Genomic DNA, 19,048 nt, shown 5'->3' with positions numbered 1-19,048 from the left:
AGCTATTTCTAGTGTTTTGCTTTTATAAAAGGTGTTACTGCTACTGCTAAGTCACTTCAGTCGTGTCCGACTCTGTGCGACCCCATAGACGGCAGCCCACCAGGCTCCCCCGTCCCTGGGATTCTCCAGGCAAGAACGCTGGAATCGGTTGCCATTTCCTTCTCCAATGTGTGTTACAGTATACTTTATATGTTCCTCTTTGAATATGTACTGAAATTTCAAGTTTTTCCTTTAGGTTAGTTACCTAAAGATAGAATTGTCTGGTTAAAGAGTCTTTGCATTAAGAACAATAAAGTGAAATATTTGTGGACAACGCAGAATTGTATACTTTTCATTTGGTCAGGAAAGAGCCTAAAAAAAATACCGTATATTGTCACTGTCATTTCATAAAAGGATTTTTAACAGCTGAATATATTTAGTTTCAGGGCTTCCCAGGTGGCACAGTAGTAAAGAATCTGCCTGCCAGTGCAGGAGATGCAAGAGACACAGGTTCGATCCCTGGGTTGGGAAGGTTCTCTGGGGTAGGAAATGGCAACCTGCTCCTGTATTTTTGCAGAAAATCAGAGGAGTGTGGCGGGCTACCGTCCATGGGGTCACAAAGAGTCAGACACAATCGAGAACGCATGCACATATTTAGCTTCATGAAAATCTCACTGTTGCTATTCCTTTTCTCATTTTAACATAGACTATTGAATTTTCATATAGCCCAGCTTGGTTTGGGGTGGAAACTTAAGAATCACTATTGTAATTTATTATTTTGTATCCAAACAGGTCAATCCAAGGGAGTTACTCCTGCATTTTTTTTTTTTTTTAATATCCTTAGTACTGAGCCATTGTCATGGTTGAGAAATTAGGTCTTATGTCCTTTCTTCATTCTGGCCCCATAAGTGGGAACCATATGTTATTTTGTTATCTGCCACAGGAGTGTACATCGAGTCCCAATACTAGATCACCTGGGCTTCCCAGGTGGCTCAGTGGTAAAGAATCCACCTGCCAAGGAAGGAGTTGGAGATGCAGGTTCGATCCCTGGGTCAGGAAGATCCCCTGGAGAAGGAAATGGCAACCTCGTCCAGTATTCTTGTCTGGAAAGTCCCATGGACAGAGAAGCCTGGCGCACTACAGTCCACGGGGTCATAAAGAGTCAGATGCGACTTGGCAACTGAGCACGCATGCAGTAGATCAGCCAGACTCAGGCAGTGCTGAATATGGAGCTAAAAGCTCTGGTTCTGGGGCCAGCGAATTTGTGTTTGGATCCACACCGTCCTTTTGACATCATAGGCATGCTTTTTAACCTGTCCAAACCCCATTTTCCTGATCTATAAATGGTTATAGGAATAGTACATATCTCAAGTTACTTGCAAGGATTAAATATTGATGCATTTAAGACACTTGGTATAGTTTCTGACTCTTAGAAAGTGTTCAGTAAGTGTTGGCTGTGATCATAACATGATCTTCAGTGTATTTAGTGAGTGAAGTTGCTCAGTTGTGTCCGACTCTTTGTGACCCCATGGACTGTGGGTCCTCCGTCCATGGGATTTTCCGGGCAAGAATACTGGAGTGGGTTGCCATTTCCTTCTCCAGGAGATCTTCCTGACCCAGGGATTGAACCTGGGTCTCCTGCGTTGTAGGCAGACGCTTTACCGTCTGAGCCACCAGTGTATTTAGCCTTTCCATTATTATTTATTGACTGCTTATATGTCAAACACCATACTTTGTGCTTAGACTGGGAAGATTGAACAGTCTCTGTCCTTTAAGAAGTTGGAGTATAAATTGGAGAGTTTGACACTTAACTAGCTGTAATATCTATTAAAGTGCATTGGTGACAAGCCATCAATCTTAAAGGGTCCCTTAAAGGTTTGAGAAGGAGTGGAAGAGGGGATGGCAACAAGGAAAACAGTAGAAGCAAAGAAAATGCCCCTAAATTAGACCGTCCATTTGTAGTCTAGATTACTGTAGACTGATGCAGGTGGAACTTTAAGAGCAAGGATGGATGGGAGATAAGATAGGATGAAGCACAGTATTTGTAAGTGTACAGTTGTGTTTTGGGTATCAGCAACCTTTAGCCTATGGAAGAAGTCAAGAAGACCAGAGCTGCAATTTTAGGATTTAGGTGAAAATCTGGAGAAGATACAGAAGAATAGAATGTTGAGTTCTAGTATGGCTTAAAAAGCTGGTCAGAGGTGATCTCTAGTGTCCTTGAGAATGCTTTGAATTATCTGAGTGTTAATTTCTAGCATTAGTACATAAAACAAGGTCCTTTTCAAAGGAATACTCTCCTTAGGACAACTCTCATTGATGTCTTATCCAAAGGAGTTATAGTATCCTCATGGATTCTAATGGGGTGGGGGATGAGATGACCTGTGAGATTAAGAGGTCAAATGGTTTACAGACTCTTCCCCTGTCAAAGTTGTTCACAGCCTAAAAATGTCTGAAATTGGGTATGAGCAAATACTCCTGACACTTCAAATCAACTTTGCTGAGAGTGTGCATTTCTCAAAAGGAAGTCGATCCCCCAAGGCTAGGCCAGGATGTTTTACCTAGGAGACAAATTGTATACTGAACTATAAGACTCAGGAAACCCTTGCCTATTTCAGACGCTGACCGGAAAGGAGATTGAGATTGACATTGAACCCACGGACAAGGTAATGTATGCCCAGTACCTCTCCAAGCCTATCTCCCTACATGTACCTTTGCCTGGGTATGCTGATGAACTTAGTCCTTTTGCTCTCATGCTATCTGCATAGCTCTTGTTCTTTCCACTTCCATGGTCCCTCCCCCTGAGCAGCCCCTGACTACTTGTACCCCTAAAGGTGGAACGAATTAAGGAGCGTGTGGAGGAGAAAGAGGGAATTCCACCACAGCAGCAGCGGCTCATCTACAGTGGCAAACAGATGTAAGTATGGAATGGAAATGAAAGTATGCTGATGGGTTTTTTTTCTTGGCTGTGCTGGGTCTTTGCTGTGCTGCCTTTGCTGTAGTTGAAGTGCATGGGATTCTCAACGCCGTGATTTCTCTTGTTGCAGAGCACCAGCTACAGGGCATGTGGGCTTCAGTAGTTTCAACTCCCAGGATCTAGAGCACAGGCTCAACAGTTGTGGTACATGGGTTTAGTTGTTTCTCGGCATGTGGGATCTTTCCAGATCAGGGATTGAACCTCTGTCTCCAGCATTGGCAGGTTGATTCTTTACCACTCAGCCACCAGGGAAGTCTGAAAATATCTCTAATTTCTCTTGTTAACAGGTTACCCATATTGCTAATACCCCTGTGGGCTTTTGTCTGTGTTCAAAATTGAAAGAAATATCAAGTTACAGTTGGGGATTAGTAAAAATATAAAAGATGTAATTTTTTTTCTCATATGCATTCATAGATCTCCAGAGATCCGTGAAACCCAGGTTAAGAACGCCACTCTAAAGGGTATTGCTAATACCTTTTTTTTTTCTTTTTTGCCTCTTCTGTAGGAATGATGAGAAGACAGCAGCTGATTACAAGATATTAGGTGGTTCAGTCCTCCATCTGGTGTTGGCTCTGAGAGGAGGAGGTGGTCTTAGGCAGTGACGGACTCTGCTCCATTTTACCTCCCTGCCCTGTCACTCATAATGAGGCATCATATATCCTCTCACTCTGTGGGACACCAGAGCCACTACCCCCTCCCCTGGATGCCCAGTCTTGTGTGTCTGTTGGTGGGAGATTGTGAGGACCCCAGGAGGCAGTGTTCCTGGCCCAAAGGGCCCTTGCTGGCTATTGGGTTTTAGTTTGCAGTCCTGTGTGCTTCCCTCTCTTATGGCTGTGTCCCTGGTTCTCAATAAAATATTTCTTGACCTCCTGGAATCTTTCTTCTATTGCACAAATGTGACTGAAATCAAAGTGGACCCAGGGAATTCCCCAGTGGTTCAGTGGTTACGATTCCCTGTGTTCACTGCTAAGGGCTGGAGTTAAGTCCCTGGTTGGGGAACTAAGATCCCACAAAACGGGTGGGATCTTAGTTTTGGGTGTGGCCAAAAAAACCCAGAACGGACCCAGTGCACACCCAGTTACACCAGGTTGAAGGACTGTGACAATGGAAGGGAACATACCCTTAGAGGAATTCTCAAACTGTAAGTGTATACTCAGGAGTGTGCTAGAGCCAACTGTTACTTGTGCCAGAGCTAATCGTTGGCATCTTTCCCAGCCCCATATTAACTTACTTCATGTTGGTAGCTTGAAATTGGTCATGGTCAAGAGTATTTACAGAAATTGACAATACAAATCAGTCCTTCCCCCCAAACTGGTTGTTAAATCTCTTTCAGCATACTACTGATGTGGGTGGTAGAAACCAGGAGAGTGAGTTCTCCCCCATTGAGATGCTACAGGACATTTGGGCCTGGTTCAAGAAAAGCCCTCAAGAGCTTAATCAACACTACATTCTTTTATGGCTGGAATATTGCTGAGGGCTTAGGTTTCTATACCATGGAGAGGCTGATATTGAGATAGGATGAGGAGTGATGAGCTATGATGGATCACTTTAGGTCTCGGTGAGATAAAATGAGAGAGGGGTACTAGAAGAAAGGGCTTCCCTTCCTTGGCTCCTCTAGTTCAGTAGCATATGGTGAGCCTGGGTTGGATGGAGAAACAAGACCTTGCAGAGACCTGAGGGTCATAGGAGCTGTCGGCGACGGTACTTTGCTGAGGTCCTTCCCCTCCTCCACCACCAGAGGGCGCCCTTGTGCGGTCTTGGGACCGACCTTCCCAGCTCGGCTTGGCGACGCTCTAGTCGCCGTTTCTCTGAGGCCCGCCGGCGGCCACTGAGCTGTGAGAGCAAGGCCTGCCTCCGTGCGCACAGCCTGCGGGCACGGGTCATGGCGCGACTCCCCAAACTCGCAGTCTTCGATCTAGGTGAGGGACCGGGTTGGGGAAAGTTTCGTAAGGCACAGTATTTCTCCAAAGCCCAGTAGCTGCTCTCGAGGCCCTGCGCCCTCGCAGGCTGAGACACCCTCATCTTCTCCCTCTCGCAGATTACACGCTCTGGCCGTTCTGGGTGGACACGCACGTAGACCCCCCGTTCCACAAGAGCAGGTGAGGCAGGGCTGGGGAGGCCTGGGGCCAGGCGGGGCTCCGCGGGAGCTGAGCGCACTCTCGCCGTCTCCAGTGACGGAACTGTACGAGATAGGCGGGGCCAGAGCATCCAACTGTACCCTGAGGTGCCTGAGGTCCTGGAACGATTGCGGGGCCTGGGAGTACCCATCGCGGCCGCTTCACGGTAAGAAGAGGGGCTGAGTCGGTCTAATGTTGAGAGATGTGTGCATGAGGAGACTTACGTGTAACCCTTTGGCTGCAAAAATTTAGGCCGCGCAAATTTGCAGGTATTTGTACATTTTCGAATTGTACCCTCTGCTGTGCATTTTGTAACTTTATAAACATTGGCTCAGTGGTACCCGTATCAGGCAGGAAGGATATGGAATTGAAGCTGGACGGAAGATGCTTGCCCATCCCGGACAAACAAGAAGTTGATTTCCCCCTGGTTACACATTAACTTCACTTGCAGCCTTGGCCCTCCATTCTCCCCATCTACTACACCTTTTTTCAGGACAGGTGAGGTTGAAGGAGCCAACCAGCTGCTGGAGCTCTTTGACCTTGTCAGATACTTTGTTCATCGGGAAATCTATCCAGGCAGCAAAGTCACGCACTTTGAGAGGTATGAAGCGATAAATGGTGAAGCAGGGAGAGAGAAGACCAGGGAGACTGGAGGGGCTAAGAAGCCAGCGTGGTCACTCCCAGCGTGTCTTGCACAGGTTGCAGCGGAAGACTGGAGTTCCTTTCTCTCAGATGATCTTCTTTGATGATGAGAAGAGGAACATCGTAGATGTCAGCAAATTGGGTACTAAGTGGTGAGGCTAGCCATTTGGGGAATGAGGAGAAAGGCTTCCTAAGAGGGAAAGGGTTGGGAGGTATGTACAGGATAGTCTGCATGCAGGTGATGCCCCCAAAAAGGCGAGAGTCCTAACTGGGAGCCCTGAAGGCCTGATGAAATGTGGCTTCTTTTCTTTCTAGGTGTTACCTGCATTCATGTCCAGCATGGAATGAGCCTTCAAACCCTAACTCAAGGATTAGATGCATTCACAAAGGCCCAAGCTGGACTCTGAGGTCCAGTCATTTGAGGCACAGAACTGAAAGGAAATCAGGAGGGCATTTTCAGGTGCATTTGTAAATTATTAAAGTGTATTTGTGTGCGGCAGAAGAGATCTTACCCTGTGTGGGTTGTTTCTGTTTTGACCTGGGGTGGGCCATCCGGAGGTGCAAAGACCAGAACGTGAGGCACTGGATCCGCCTTATGAACTTGTGGCAAACCGACTACGATCTCCTTGTGCGCTCCCCATTCCCACCCCTCTCCCGAGCTCTGTCAAGGGCGTAAAAAACTCTTGCACTGGCCCCAAGTAGTAGGGTGCATTACCCTGCACATTTCTTTCCAGGAAACAAAGAGTTTGTTTGCGGGTTGGAGTGGGGCGGCCTTTTTATTCAGCGGGAAACTAAGCGGCCGCTTTGAGAGGAGCGCGTGGGTTTGGGGCTGGTGTGTTGGCTCACGTGATAGCAGTGGTCTCACTGGCGCCTGTTGATGATGTCGCCGCGGTGCCCTAAGGAGGGATTGGCCGAGGCCGGTCTCGGAGTGAGGCGTACGGCACCTACTCGGGAGCAAGGCGGAAGCGCACGGGATACCGTGGGGCGGAGGCGGGAGAGGCGAGGGTCGCGATGAGTGGGCTTGGCCGGCTGTTCGGGAGGGGTGAGCCCGGGCAAGACTGGTCCCCGGGAGGTGCTGGCCGCAGGGGGCTGGAGGCGGGGAGAGCAGGAGACGCTGTCTGGAAAACCCCTATAGCCCGGCCTTCTCCCGAGCCAGCACCGCCGCCTTGTCTGCGTGCGCGGTTCCAGCTGCCTTCCTGGGAGGGAAGAGCCTGAGGCCCCGGAGGGGGCGCGAGTGGAGGGCGTGGCTACTGTGCTGGCTCCCACTGTTGAGGCTTTGGGGACGAGTTTCTTGGCATGCAGTCCTTTCCAAAGCACTGGTGCTTCCTTCATGCTGGGCCGGAGGCAATCTGAGGTGACCCAAGAAAGTTAGCCCTCTTGAGCTCCTCTGAGGTGGGGGAGACAGGCAAAATCTGGCATTTACGGTGTGGTGTGGCAACTCCGTGATGGAGATTTTCCCGAAAGCCAGGGGGTACACAGAAGAATCAGGGTGCCAGGTGGTGATCCGGAGTCTAGCAGTATGCCAAGCGGCGGGTGGGTGGGTGGAGGGGTGGGTGGAGGGTGGCGGGGGTGGGAGGGTGGTTGAGGTTCTCTAGGAAAAGGTAACTGTGCAAAACAGAGGCAGGGAAAAGTGTGGTATATTTAGGGAAAAGAAGTTCTGACCTCTGAGTGTGGGTGTGGGTGTGTGTGGGGGGGTGTGTGTGTGTGTGTGTGTGTGAAGGACCCTGTGTATCTTGTTAAAAAACCTTTTTTGGATTTTATTCTGTAGGCAGTGGAGAGTATAGAAGGATCTTAAGCAGGTTCAGGCCTTCAGCTTTTTTATTTTTTAAAAAATAAGTCTGTTAGAAGTGCAGAAGATACAGGGGAAAATTGAGATCAGACTTTTTTTCTTTAGCCTCTATGCTCTGTTCACTTTGATGCTGTGGAGTCAGGACCTTGAGTATCTTCTAGGATAACAAGTGGAACACTGATTATAAAACATGATTGAACTCTGGTGGGGAACAAGATAATGAGGAGGTTATGCATGTGTGGGTGCCGGCGGCACACGGGAAGTCTTTCTACCTTCCACTTGCTCAGTTTGCTGTAAATCCAAAATTGTTCTAAAAAAAAGAAAGAAAAAAGATTGGAAATGACTTGAAATGTAGCTAGGAATAAAAAGGATACTGGCTTTGGAATTCATACTGTCACATTTCAGTTCCCTTGCAGTCTCTTACTACAGTAGTTGTGATTTTAGATCAAAATGTTAACCTCTTTGTGCCTGTTTTCACATTTGTAAACTGGAGTTAGTACATTCATTATAGAAGGTCATTTGGGGATTAAAAACAACACTATTAAGTGCCTGGCACATACCATGCACTCCACGCTGCTAAGTCGCTTCAGTCGTGTCCGACTCTGTGAGACCCCATAAACGGCAGCCCACCAGGCTCCCCCGTCCCTGGGATTCTCCAGGCACGAACACTGGAGTGGGTTGCCATTTAATCGTTGGCTAATATTTTTCTTTCACACAATGTGGGCTGCTCCATTGGATTCCAGGAAAGAAGGAGAAGGGGCCAACCCCTGAAGAGGCAATACAGAAACTGAAGGAGACGGAGAAGATATTGATCAAGAAACAGGAATTTCTGGAGCAGAAGATTGAACAGGAGCTACAAGCTGCCAAGAAGCATGGGACCAAGAACAAGAGAGGTAATGGGGAGGGAAAGGTGCCACCAGGGAGGGCCCGGGGGAGGCAAGGGCTTCTGGCTCTGATGTTCAGGGTGTGGGCTGGATCAGCTGCCCTACAGGCTTTGCGGAGGAAGAAAAGGTTGGAACAGCAGCTGGCACAAACCGACGGGACATTATCCACCCTGGAATTTCAGCGTGAGGCCATTGAGAATGCCACCACCAATGCAGAAGTGCTTCGTACCATGGAGCTTGCTGCCCAAGGCTTGAAGAAGGCCTACCAGGACATGTGGGTATGGGGGGAGGGGAGGACGGGACCCAGGCACTGGGGAGAGTAGCTTGGTTTTGTGCTGTGACTCTTAAAACCTCTCCAGATGTGAATTTAGAGTAGAGACGCCTGTGATGGCTAGACCTCTGTCAGCCTTCTTGCTTACTACAAGATGATCTCTGCTGGCTGGGACATTCTAGGGAGGAAATATGATTTCCTGGGTTTTTTTTTTTTTCTTTTTGGCTGTGCCGAGCAACTATGGGATCTTAGTTCCCCAATCAGGGTTTGAACCTGGGCCCCCAGCAGTGGAAGTGAGGAGTCTTAACCACTGAACCACAGGGAAGTCCCAATTTTTCTCATTTTTTAAGACCCTTCAGAGAGAGCAACCAGTCTTCCCCACTGTGGCTTCATGTCATTTCTCAGCCCATGTTTGCCTCTTTATACTTTTCCAGGGGTCTCTTTTACCTGGTAGCCCTGGATTTGTCAGTCTGAAGCCACAGGCAGGAGGGACGTCATTCATGTGAGATTAAAAAATGAAGGGGATTGTCACCTGATTTCTGGGCTGTGTATCTTGTTCTCAGGGACATTGACAAGGTGGATGAACTGATGGCTGACATCACAGAACAACAGGAGGTGGCCCAGCAGATCTCAGATGCCATTTCTCGGCCTGTGGGCTTTGGAGATGACGTGGATGAGGTGACTGGGCGAGAGGGGTCAGGGAATGTTGAAGGCATGGGACCAGCCAGAAGGAATGCCCAAGAGAATTGTGGGGCAGGTTTGGGGGGAACTCCAAAAGTATGTTTTTGGAAATAGAATTTTCCTTTGTTCTAAGTGGCCTTGTCCTCCCGTATCCAGGATGAACTGTTGGAGGAGCTAGAGGAGCTGGAGCAGGAGGAATTGGCCCGAGAGTTGTTACACGTGGGTGACGAGGAGGAGGAGCCCCCGGTCGCACTGCCCAGTGCACCCTCTACACATCTGCCTGCGGAGCCAGGTGCCCAGGGCTCTTCTGTCATCTCAAGGACTTGAGAGGGTGGGATAGACAGGGGGGAAATTATTCCTCATCCATCCTGCCTCAAAGGATCCAGGCAGAGAGGGTTACTGCTACAGTTGCATAGGTTGTTGACTGCATAAGGGTACCTGGCTGAAGGGGAATGGGGACTGAGATCCAGCTTGTCCTTCACCCCACAAACCATGTATCCTGGTTTAGGGATGCAAATGCTGGGAGAAATGAGCACCTTCTGATTTGCACAAAGGTGCTATGGGAATTAGCAGCAGCCCAGCAAGGAAGACCATACCCTTAGGTTCTTTGCTGGGAGAGAGCATTCAGCAGGTTCCTAGTGTTACAGAAGGGGATGGTTGGAAGTTGCTGAGACCTTAACACTTGTCTTTCTCTGGGTGTCCTTGTCTCCAAAGCTCCCAAAGCGGATGAAGATGAAGCGGAACTAAAGCAGCTGGCTGAGTGGGTGTCCTGATGAGTCTGGGGTTGTCAGCCTGACGCTGCCTTTGTTGCTCTCTTTTCCTTAAGTGCCAAATGCTGAGCTAAAGGAACATGGCCTTGTTGGTAGGTCCTGCTGAGGGTGGTGGTGTGACCCTGCCTGAGAAAAGGGTCTGTGGCCCTCCCTTCCCTGGCTCAACTATGAAGAAGGATTGGTACGGGAAGAGCCCCTGGGCTCCCATGGATAGCATTACAGTGCCCTCATCCCCAATAAAACTGGGTGGACGGAACCCTAGTGCTTATGCTGCCTTGTCTACCACTGAAACTCATCTCCTGGTTCTTGGAGCTTTGTATCAAGAAATGAGTGACAATGAGAGTGAGAAAGGGGAGCTGTAGCGTAGAACAAATGGAGCTTCCAGTATCTTAACCTGGTGTGTTCCAGGCAGATATTGTTCCATCTCTCAAGCTGGTTTGTCCTAGGGATGCCTAGTGCTGAGCGTAAGGAAACTGCCGTCTAGTATTATCCCAGAATCATGTGGGGCCGCCCCTAAGTCTTCCCTCATCCCTTTTTACCCAATTGTGCCACTGCAAAGAGAGCCGCATGATTTACTACCCATATTCCTTTTACTAAGCCCGTTCACAGATAGGAAAGGAGAAATACACGGATGACGGGGTAAACAGGTTTGCTTTCTCCAGAACGCATAGTGAATAGGCTTGGTTTGAAACTGTTACTTCCACGTGTAGGAACAATAATGAGGGACCCTAACTCCTGGGACTGTTTCAGTGGTGGTTAAGGTGGCATTTGGAGGAGGAAGGAACCAAAATATTGCCCACCTCCTGATACTGGTTTCTAAAAGAATGAACAATGCTGTCCCTTTGGACTGTAGACAAACAGAGCAACCAGGGTAGAGCAAGTTCTGCCCCACTACTTGAACATGTGGAGTGCATGGAGACACACAGCAGCGAGCATGTCCTCAGCCAGAACAGTGAAGCGTCTCCGAAGCAGGTGTTCCTCCCATCTCGCCCAGCCCACCTTCAGAACCACAGAAGAGCTACACTGTAAATTACAATCTAGACTTAACTGGTGTCAGGATGACTGGTTACAGGCTCTGGGCAGAAATCCACCTCTCACCCTCAGCACTGTTCCCTGCTAAGGGTCCCCTGAGGAAAGAATGTGACTCCAGCTAATGAAACTAAAACAGAATTAGATTTATTTGTTTTTGGTATAAAAGATTTTTATCCCCAGACCCTCCTGCTTTGCTCCTCTTTCAACCCCCCTCCCCCCTCTGCCACTTTCAGGTACTGATTTCCAAGGACTGGTGACGATTAGTGGTGCTGGGGGGCTGGCACATGGCCTCGAGTAGCCTGATCTCATGGGTGGGTTGCTCAGGCTGGAACTTCAGCACCCAGGGATCCTTGATGATGTCCAGGATGGTGGCACGCTTGGGGGCTTGGCGTAGCGTCTGGAGGATCAGGTTCTAGGGCAGGGGAGAGAGAGGTCTTGGCTGAGCTGGCCCCCTACTGTGCCACACAGGCAATGAGCAGCTGGACCTAAGGAAGAAGCAGGATAGCCCATCACACCACTCTGGTGAAAGGGAGTATGGCCCTGACTTTACCCTTAAAAGCCTCCTGTCTGCTCAGAAAGCCAATATCTTGAGGGGAACCTTGCAGAATCCCCTTCTGGCCTAGAGATAGAGACTAAAACCTGCTCATCACTCATCCCAGGGGTTGGCCCTTTAAGCCCTCCCTGCCATTCTAGGGCAGAGGGTGGGCGTGAGATAGCTCTGGTGGCGGGGAGCCTTCCCCTGGATCGGGAGGTCTAGGTTGGGTGTTCCCTCCCTACGGGGCACCCAAGGCTTCAGCCCTCCTAGGGGAGCCAGCACCTTGCACTCCTGGGAGATGGCATAGTTAGGTGGAAAAGTGACCTCCTTCTGAGTCTCTTTCAGCAGCTTCTTGAGATTGGTGTCATCAAAGGGTAGACGGGCGACCACCAGAGTGTAGAGGATGACGCCCATGCTCCAGGTGTCAGACAGGAAGGGGTTGTAGGGCAAGCCTAGCAAGATCTCTGGGCAGGCATAAGCAAAGCTGCCACAGTAGGTCTGGCTGAGGTGGCTGAAGCAGTTCATTTGGCGGTAGGAAGGGCTATTCCGCACAGACTGGTTGGAAGGCACCATCTTGGCGAAGCCAAAGTCCGATATCTTCACGTTCTCCCGCTTGTCCAGCAGCAGGTTCTCCAACTTTAAGTCCCTACCAGCAGCAGAAAGGCTGGGGGTCAGGAGAGGGCTTAGTATTAGACTGGGAGCTGAAGGGCCAGGGGTCAGAGGCTAGAGATGAGGAAAGGCAAAGGGAGAGAGATGCCATTATGAGGACACAGGGCAGAGAGGAAGGAAAGCCAGGGAGTTGTGAGCAGAACCCAAAGGGGAGAGGATGGCAGCTAAGGACTACTGGGAGCTTAACATCACTTTTCATTAAGTGCTCTGCTCACAGGGGGCACTTAATATGTGTTCTTGAGCAGACGATTAAAGTGGATGGATGGGCCTAGATACTCAGGAGGGAGATCAAGGAGGGGAGGGTGAGGGAAAGAGAGCAGAAAGTAGATGTGCATAAAACCCCCTGGAGCCCAAAGGCCCCAGTCTGAGTGGCAGTGCCCTCACCGGTGCACGATGCCTTTGCTGTGCAGGTAGGCGATGCCCAGGGTCAGCTGGGAGAACCACTTTCCAGCAAGGGGCTCAGAGCAGGCCCCGTAGCGCTGGATCCACTCAAGAACGTCACCACCCTGAGCCAGCTCCAGAATGATGTAGACCCGGGATGTGGTCTCGATGGCCTGATAGAAGTTGATGAGATACTTGTGCCGCAGGACCTTCATCACCTGGCTCCAGAAGAGGGACCCATCAAACCCAGGCAGGGAGCTGTGCTCCAGCCCTCCTCCTCTCCCACTGCTGCTTTTTTAGAACTCTGCAACAGAATCAAACCCCAGAGGGCTGGTGGCCTGTGGACAAACCCTGTTTTGTACTTTTACTTTTGGAGGGTCTGAAGGTGAGGTGGAAAGAAACTTAAATTTTCCTAGCTGCCTAGTGAGCCATTCAGTCGTGGTTTAGTGGTTTCTGGCTCCACCCCCTCCTAACCGTACCCCTTTTGAGAACCATTAAGTATCTTGGTATCAGTTCCCTCTTCTAGACCCCTTTCCAACCTGTATCTCACGGGGCAGGAACTTGTTAAGATAGTCCTCAGAGGCCTTCTTCTTTGAGATGATCTTGACGGCCACCATGACCTTCTGCTTTGTGTAGTAAGCCTCATACACTGTCCCGTAGGAGCCATTGCCAATGACTTTGCCCACTTCGTAACCATACTCCTCCATGACAGAGCGGTAGGCCGAGGTGGGTGGTGCTTCCATGTCTCCCTTCCCCATGGTGTTGGGCTTGCTGAGTGCAGAGAGCTTTGCTACTTAAAAGCCTCCTGTCTGCCTAGAAAGCCAACACCTTAAGCTGCTGTAGGCTAAGTAACTTTAAAGTGAAGTTAAAGTCTCCAAAAGCTTGCCTATGCAATCTGGGATGCTGGGCTCAGCTCTCCACTAGGAACTTGGAGGGGGAAGAAGGGAGAAGCAGTTCTTTTGTCTACACTGGCTGTTGTTACTTCTTTCTCTTCTTGGTTACGGAACTCCCCAAGGTCCCATGTTCTGCACACATCATAATTCACCTTCTATCTACCACTGGCCACAAGGCTTGAGAGGAAATGCAGTTTCATTGCTGGAAATTATCCCTTTGTAATCTGGTGAGACTCATTCCATGGATCTGGTCCTTTCAACCAATCATGTTTATTGAGTACCTGCTATGTGCCAGGCAGTGTGTGGCATCCCGGAAGAAAATTACCAGTAAGACCAATAGAGACCCTATGCTACTAGTGTTTATAATCCAGCATGAGAAACACCTGAGTGTGAGAATATTACAGAGAATGGTAAGGTATTGCAGAAGCATGTTCTAAGGAATCTAAAATATTCTTTTTGTGGAGGTGGCTTTTTTTTTTTGAACAGATTGAGCTGGACTCACTTGAGTAGTTCATCTGGTGACATCATCTCAGCTAGGCTGGTTTGTTTCTGCATAAGTGAAGTGAAGTGAAAGTTGCTCAGTCGTGCCCTACTCTTTGTGATCCCATGGACTGTACTGGAGTAGGTAGCCTTTCCCTTCTCCAGGGGATCTTCCCAACCCAAACCCAGGTCTCCCACATTGCAGGCAGATTCTTTACCAGCTGAGCCACAAGGGAAGCCCAAGAATACTGGAGTGGGTAGCCTATCCCTTCTCCAGGGATCTCCCCCACCGAGGAATTGAACTGGGGTCTCCTGCATTGCAGGCGGATTCTTTACCAACTGAGCTGCATATCATGTCATTATTCAGTAGACTAGCTCAAGTTGCCTTACATACTTTGCACTGAATTCCAAGTGGAAAAAAAAAAAAAAAATCGGAAGCTGCATGACCAATTGAGACCTAGGGTCCAAAATCAAAAAACATCACTTCCGTACCTTTATATGAATAAAGACAGGTACAAGGATCACTCGGATGTATGGGGGTGGGGATGGACATGCTTCTTAACCTTGAAATGCACACTTATCTTGCCTTCCATGACCCTGGACTCCAGTTTTCCTTACATCCAGCCAGCCATTCCCCAGGATTCACTGGAGCCTCTCCCACCATCCATCCCTGTAACAGAACCTTATTTCTGTTATTTCTCCCTCTGTTACTAATAGAAATAAGGTTCTGTTACAAGCCTTATTTCCTCTGACCTTTACATCCTTCCTAAGGATCTCATCAAGACCCTTCATTTCTTCACTGATGACTCCAGCAAGCCTTCTGCTCCTCTCCCCTTGGTGTGTTCACCGTGAAATCCAGGAATAAATGATTTTGTTCCCACAATAGTTCAGTGCCTCCCCATTCTCCTTAGGATCAACTCGAAATTCTTTTATGTGACTTCAAATTTGACCCCACTTACCTCTCCAATTTTCTGTTGTAACATACATGTAATGCTCCAGCCAAACAACTGCTTTTCCTTCGTTGTTCCCTCTGTTCTGGCAGACTGTGACTCTTTTCAGGGCTTAGCTGATGTGCTATTTTAAGGAAGCCTTTGACTGCTCAGGTCCAAATCAGATGTCCCTCCCTCCTGAGTGCTCCCACAGCTCCAATACTTTGTCTAATGTAGTGTCTGTTGTTTTTCCTGCTTGCATCTCCCACTAGGCTGTAAGGAAGGTCAACTGATGAGAGAAGGGGTATGAAGTCAAAGATCTGAGAAGAAAGGCTTGTGGAGAATGGGAGGGAGCTGACTGGGAAAATGAACACTGGGCAGCACTGACGGTCCCACTGAGACTGGAAAACCCAGCTTATGGACACAATCTTAACACAGTGTAGTGTTAAGATTCTTTTAGCATCCTGGATATTGGTGCTTGAACATTAACAGACAAACTGACCCAAGATTAAGATTTCACTTGGCAGCTGCAGTGAAAGGATAATCAAGAACTCAGGCAAGAAGGTGGCTAAAGACCCAAGCTGCGTGGGTTAGGAAGACAAGCAAGAAAAAGGCCAAAGGGCAGGGGGAGGGGTTGCAGGTCTCTGTGAAATGAAACGAGTCTGGTGGGAAAGACGGAGGAAGAGAGGTTATCTGGATTTAAGATGATGGAGTGGGGGGGTGGGGATGGCACACAAGGAATAACAAGGGAAGAATCAAATTTTCTTTTATCTTCCATCCTCCAAAACAAAACTTTCAACAGATTATGCCATAGGCTACTGGTAAATTCTCATTTATTGATAATCCTGCTGGCAGGGTGGCTGAAAGTCCTGTTGGAGTCAGATCTACATCCTCAGTCTATCAAAACGAGCAGCTGTCCAGGACACACCATGGGAAGAAGGCGCACCCAGCCCCGCCTGTCTTCTGCTCCCCTGGATAGGCAACTTGGTGGCACCTCTGTTCTCATCATGTATAGCAGGTAAATCAGTTCATGCACAGAATGCGTATTAAGCTGCCTCAGTCGCTCAGTCGTGTCTGACTCTTTGCAACCCCATGACTGCAGCACTCCAGGCTTCCCTGTCCATCATCAACTCCCAGAGCTTGCTCAAACTCATGTGCATTGAGTCAGTGATGCCATCTAACCATCTCATCCTCTGTCAGCCCCTTCTCCTCCTGCCTTCAATCTTTTCCAGCATCAGGGTCTTTTCTAATGAGTCAGCTCTTCACATCAGGTGGCCAAAGTATTGGAGCTTCAGCTTCAACATCAGTCCTTCCAAAGAATATTCAGGACTGATTTCCTTTAGGATTCACTGGTTTGATCTCCTTGCTGTCCAAGGGACTCTCACGAGTCTTCTCCAACACCACAGTTCAAAAGAATCTATTCTTCGGTGCTCAGCTTTTTTTATGGTCCAACCCTCACATCCATACATGACTACTGGAAAACCATAGCTTTGACTAGATGGACCTTTGTTGGCAAAGTAATGTCTCTGCTTTTTAAAATATGCTATCTAGGTTTGTCATAGCTTTTCTTCCAAGGAGCAATTTCATGGCTCCTTAATTTCATGGCTGCAGTCACCATCTGTAGTGATTTGGGAGCCCAAGATAATAAAGTCTGTCACTGTTTCCATTAAGCTGCCTACTGTATACAAAAACACTGCTAGGTTGTGCTTGCTAAGGATTTATCCTTTGCTAAAGATACCAAAATGGATAAATTATAATCCCCCTGTGAGGAGTTAGCAATTAGCAAGGGAGACCGACACATAAGAAGTTAACGAAATCAAAATGAATCCGCCACAGGTATAAATAAATAATTTTTTTATTATTTTTTTAATTTTAAATAAAAATTAAAAAAAAAAAGAAGTTAACGAAATAGTACAGTGAGATAAAGTTCTATAAACAAAGTCTGAAAGGAGATGCAAGGGAAGGCTTTATAGAGAAGGTGGCATTTGTACTGTTCCAAAGAAAGGTAAGCAGGGAATGCTGGATTGAACAGTATAGGCAGAAGGAACCATATGAAGCTTGTAGGCCTGAGAAAATATGACATTCAAGATTTCAATTTAAATACAGGATAGGGTTCCAGAGGGGAATGTACCCGGAGAAGTAATTTAGATCCAGGTCTGAGAGGCCTAATATGCCAAGTTTTTTTTTTTTTTCTCTGTCCTATGTACTCATGGTTAAAGTTTGGTATGCATCAAAATCAGAGCTTGTTAAAAAATACTGATGCCCAGTAATGTCCTCCCCAAGATCCTGATTTGGGAGGGGACCCAGGTATCTCTGTTTATAATAAGTTTCTAGCTGAACCTGATGCATACTGAGATTTAAGAACCGTTGTTGCAAACTAGTGAATTTACTTTTTTTTTTGGTCGCACTTCGAGGCATGTGGGATCCTAGTTCCCCAAACACGTTCCAGGCATTGGAAGCAAGGAGTCTCAACCACTGGACTGCCAGGGAAGTCCCAAACTAGTGAATTTAACAAAAATAAGCAGACTCACAGATAAAAAAACAAACTAGTGGTTACCAGTGAGGAGGGAGAGAGGGACAATACAGGGGTGGGGGGATGGAAGATACAAATTACTGCGTGTAAGATACGCTCAAGGACGTACAACATGGGGAATACAGACAATATTCTGTAATAACTAAATGGAAAGAAACCTTTAAACATCATATTAAATTTTTTTAAAAAAAGAATCATGGGTGCTGGAAATAGGACATCTTTAAGATTAAAGAAAGAAAAAAAACTTGCAGCAACAGTGTGGAAAATAGATACAAGGGGAGAGATGACCAAGAGAGAAGCAAGGTGGCTGTCAACTTAGTTGAGGGGATAGGGCCAGCACCAAGGCAGCATGGAAAGCAATTTGGAAGATACTCGAGAGAAAAGCAGAGGAATCCTGGTGGCACTGATCTTATTGGGGGGGAGGAGGGAGTGACTGTTAACTGTGAAAGAGGCCCAGGTTTAGAGACCAGGGGGTTGTCACATAAAAGATTATTCCAAAGCCACTCTAAGTTACTTTTCTAGTTACAAAACTCACTGTCTAAAAATCTGAACCCCTACATCCTGGAACCTCACCTCCTCCTGCAGGGAGGGAGGGAGTAAATGAAGGACTTCTCAAGCCAGAAGTTACTTAACACTTTCCACTTTATTTACTCCAGTAAAAGGAACCTTAAGTTGTTCCCAAGTGACCAAAGTCACCGACCCTAGGTCTGATCTCCATAGGAACTTCCCTAATGACAGATCCCCTTGACAGAATAAACTTTTCCAGAATAATCTGCAATACAAAATTAAAAAGATGCTCAAACACATACCAAGAACTTCCAGATGTTCAAGCTGAATTTAGAAAAGGCAGAGGAACCAGAGATCAAATTGCCAACATCTGCTGGATCATAGAAAAAGCAAGAGAATTCCAGAAGAACATCTACTTCTTGCTTCATTGACTACTCTAAAGCCTCTGACTGTGCATCACAACAAACTGTGGAAAATTCTTCAAGAGATGGGAATACCAGACCACCTTACCTGCCTCCTAAGAAGCCTGTATGTAGGTCAGAAGCAACAGTTAGAACTGGACATGGAACAATAGACTGGTTCCAAACTGGGAAAGGAGTACATCAAGGCTGTATATTGTCACCCTGCTTATTTACCTTATATGCAGAGTACTTCATGCGAAATGCCGGGCTGGATGAAACACAAGCTGGATTCAAGATTGCTGGGAGAAATATCAATAGCTTCAGATATGCAGATGACACCACCCTTATGGCAGAAAGCGAAGAGGAACTAAAGAGCCTCTTGATGAAGGTGAAAGAAGAGAGTGAAAAAGCTGGCTTAAAATTCAACATTCAGAAAACTAAGATCATGGCATCTGGTCCCATCACTTCATGGCAAATAGATGGGGAAACAATGGAACAGTGACAGACTTTATTTTCTTGGGCTCCAAAATCACTGCAGATGGTGACTGCAGCTATGAAATTAAAAGATGCTTGCTCCTTGG

General features: G+C 47.7%; 4 protein-coding genes across 5 annotated transcripts in view; 3 read left to right on the top strand and 1 right to left on the bottom strand.

Annotated features, from left to right (window-relative positions):
• NEDD8 (neural precursor cell expressed, developmentally down-regulated 8) overlaps window positions 1-3,828 on the top strand; it is a 9,182-nt gene extending 5,354 nt beyond the window's left edge. The window contains exons 2-4 of the mRNA XM_010831351.1: window positions 2,595-2,642; window positions 2,811-2,893; window positions 3,459-3,828. Of these exons, the coding sequence (XP_010829653.1) occupies window positions 2,595-2,642; window positions 2,811-2,893; window positions 3,459-3,555 (228 nt within the window). The 3' untranslated portion in view covers window positions 3,556-3,828. The remainder of the gene's footprint in view (window positions 1-2,594; window positions 2,643-2,810; window positions 2,894-3,458) is intronic.
• Window positions 3,829-4,728: 900 nt separating this feature from the next.
• LOC104982035 (magnesium-dependent phosphatase 1) lies at window positions 4,729-6,755 on the top strand. 2 transcript variants are annotated; one of them, XM_010831340.1, is made up of 6 exons: window positions 4,729-4,872; window positions 4,992-5,052; window positions 5,126-5,236; window positions 5,564-5,671; window positions 5,769-5,854; window positions 6,028-6,755. In XM_010831340.1, the coding sequence occupies exons 1-6, from the start codon at window positions 4,836-4,838 to the stop codon at window positions 6,117-6,119; spliced, it is 495 nt and encodes a 164-aa protein (XP_010829642.1). In that variant the 5' UTR covers window positions 4,729-4,835; the 3' UTR covers window positions 6,120-6,755. The 2 variants fall into 2 exon arrangements, with proteins under 2 accessions (XP_010829642.1, XP_010829643.1); XM_010831341.1 differs by lacking the exon at window positions 5,126-5,236.
• Window positions 6,644-11,317, top strand: CHMP4A (charged multivesicular body protein 4A). The gene is made up of 6 exons (XM_010831342.1): window positions 6,644-6,754; window positions 8,245-8,394; window positions 8,482-8,659; window positions 9,220-9,334; window positions 9,494-9,629; window positions 10,052-11,317. The coding sequence occupies exons 1-6, from the start codon at window positions 6,724-6,726 to the stop codon at window positions 10,108-10,110; spliced, it is 669 nt and encodes a 222-aa protein (XP_010829644.1). The 5' UTR covers window positions 6,644-6,723; the 3' UTR covers window positions 10,111-11,317.
• A 51-nt stretch (window positions 11,318-11,368) lies between these two features.
• Window positions 11,369-13,653, bottom strand: TSSK4 (testis-specific serine kinase 4). Its single transcript, XM_010831343.1, has 4 exons — window positions 13,264-13,653; window positions 12,728-12,942; window positions 11,957-12,338; window positions 11,369-11,551 (listed from the first exon to the last, which is right to left on the bottom strand). The coding sequence occupies exons 1-4, from the start codon at window positions 13,480-13,482 to the stop codon at window positions 11,369-11,371; spliced, it is 999 nt and encodes a 332-aa protein (XP_010829645.1). The 5' UTR covers window positions 13,483-13,653.
• Between the last annotated feature and the right edge of the window lie 5,395 nt (window positions 13,654-19,048).

Source organism: Bison bison, unplaced genomic scaffold (genome assembly GCF_000754665.1).
Source record: "Bison bison bison isolate TAMUID 2011002044 unplaced genomic scaffold, Bison_UMD1.0 scf7180017864526, whole genome shotgun sequence".
Classification (NCBI taxonomy): Eukaryota; Metazoa; Chordata; class Mammalia; order Artiodactyla; family Bovidae; genus Bison; species Bison bison.
The sequence above is the reverse complement of the archived record's forward strand: the minus strand, read 5'-3'. Positions and strand labels throughout refer to the sequence as shown.

What these genes read in the sequence shown, in the direction of transcription:
- LOC104982035 (XM_010831340.1), top strand. Translation starts at nt 4,836, where the DNA reads ATGGCGCGACTCCCCAAACTCGCAGTCTTCGATCTAG. An exon ending in CCCCCGTTCCACAAGAGCAG is followed by an intron (nt 5,053 to 5,125) that starts GTGAGGCAGGGC and finishes CGCCGTCTCCAG; the next exon opens with TGACGGAACTGTACGAGATA. An exon ending in CCCATCGCGGCCGCTTCACG is followed by an intron (nt 5,237 to 5,563) that starts GTAAGAAGAGGG and finishes ACCTTTTTTCAG; the next exon opens with GACAGGTGAGGTTGAAGGAG.
- CHMP4A (XM_010831342.1), top strand. Translation starts at nt 6,724, where the DNA reads ATGAGTGGGCTTGGCCGGCTGTTCGGGAGGG. An exon ending in TGGCCGGCTGTTCGGGAGGG is followed by an intron (nt 6,755 to 8,244) that starts GTGAGCCCGGGC and finishes ATTGGATTCCAG; the next exon opens with GAAAGAAGGAGAAGGGGCCA. An exon ending in ACATCTGCCTGCGGAGCCAG is followed by an intron (nt 9,630 to 10,051) that starts GTGCCCAGGGCT and finishes TTGTCTCCAAAG; the next exon opens with CTCCCAAAGCGGATGAAGAT.
- TSSK4 (XM_010831343.1), bottom strand. Translation starts at nt 13,482, where the DNA reads ATGGGGAAGGGAGACATGGAAGCACCACCCACCTCGGCCTACCGCTCT. An exon ending in TCCTGCCCCGTGAGATACAG is followed by an intron (nt 12,943 to 13,263) that starts GTTGGAAAGGGG and finishes TTCTGGAGCCAG; the next exon opens with GTGATGAAGGTCCTGCGGCA. An exon ending in CCATCTCCCAGGAGTGCAAG is followed by an intron (nt 11,552 to 11,956) that starts GTGCTGGCTCCC and finishes CCCCTGCCCTAG; the next exon opens with AACCTGATCCTCCAGACGCT.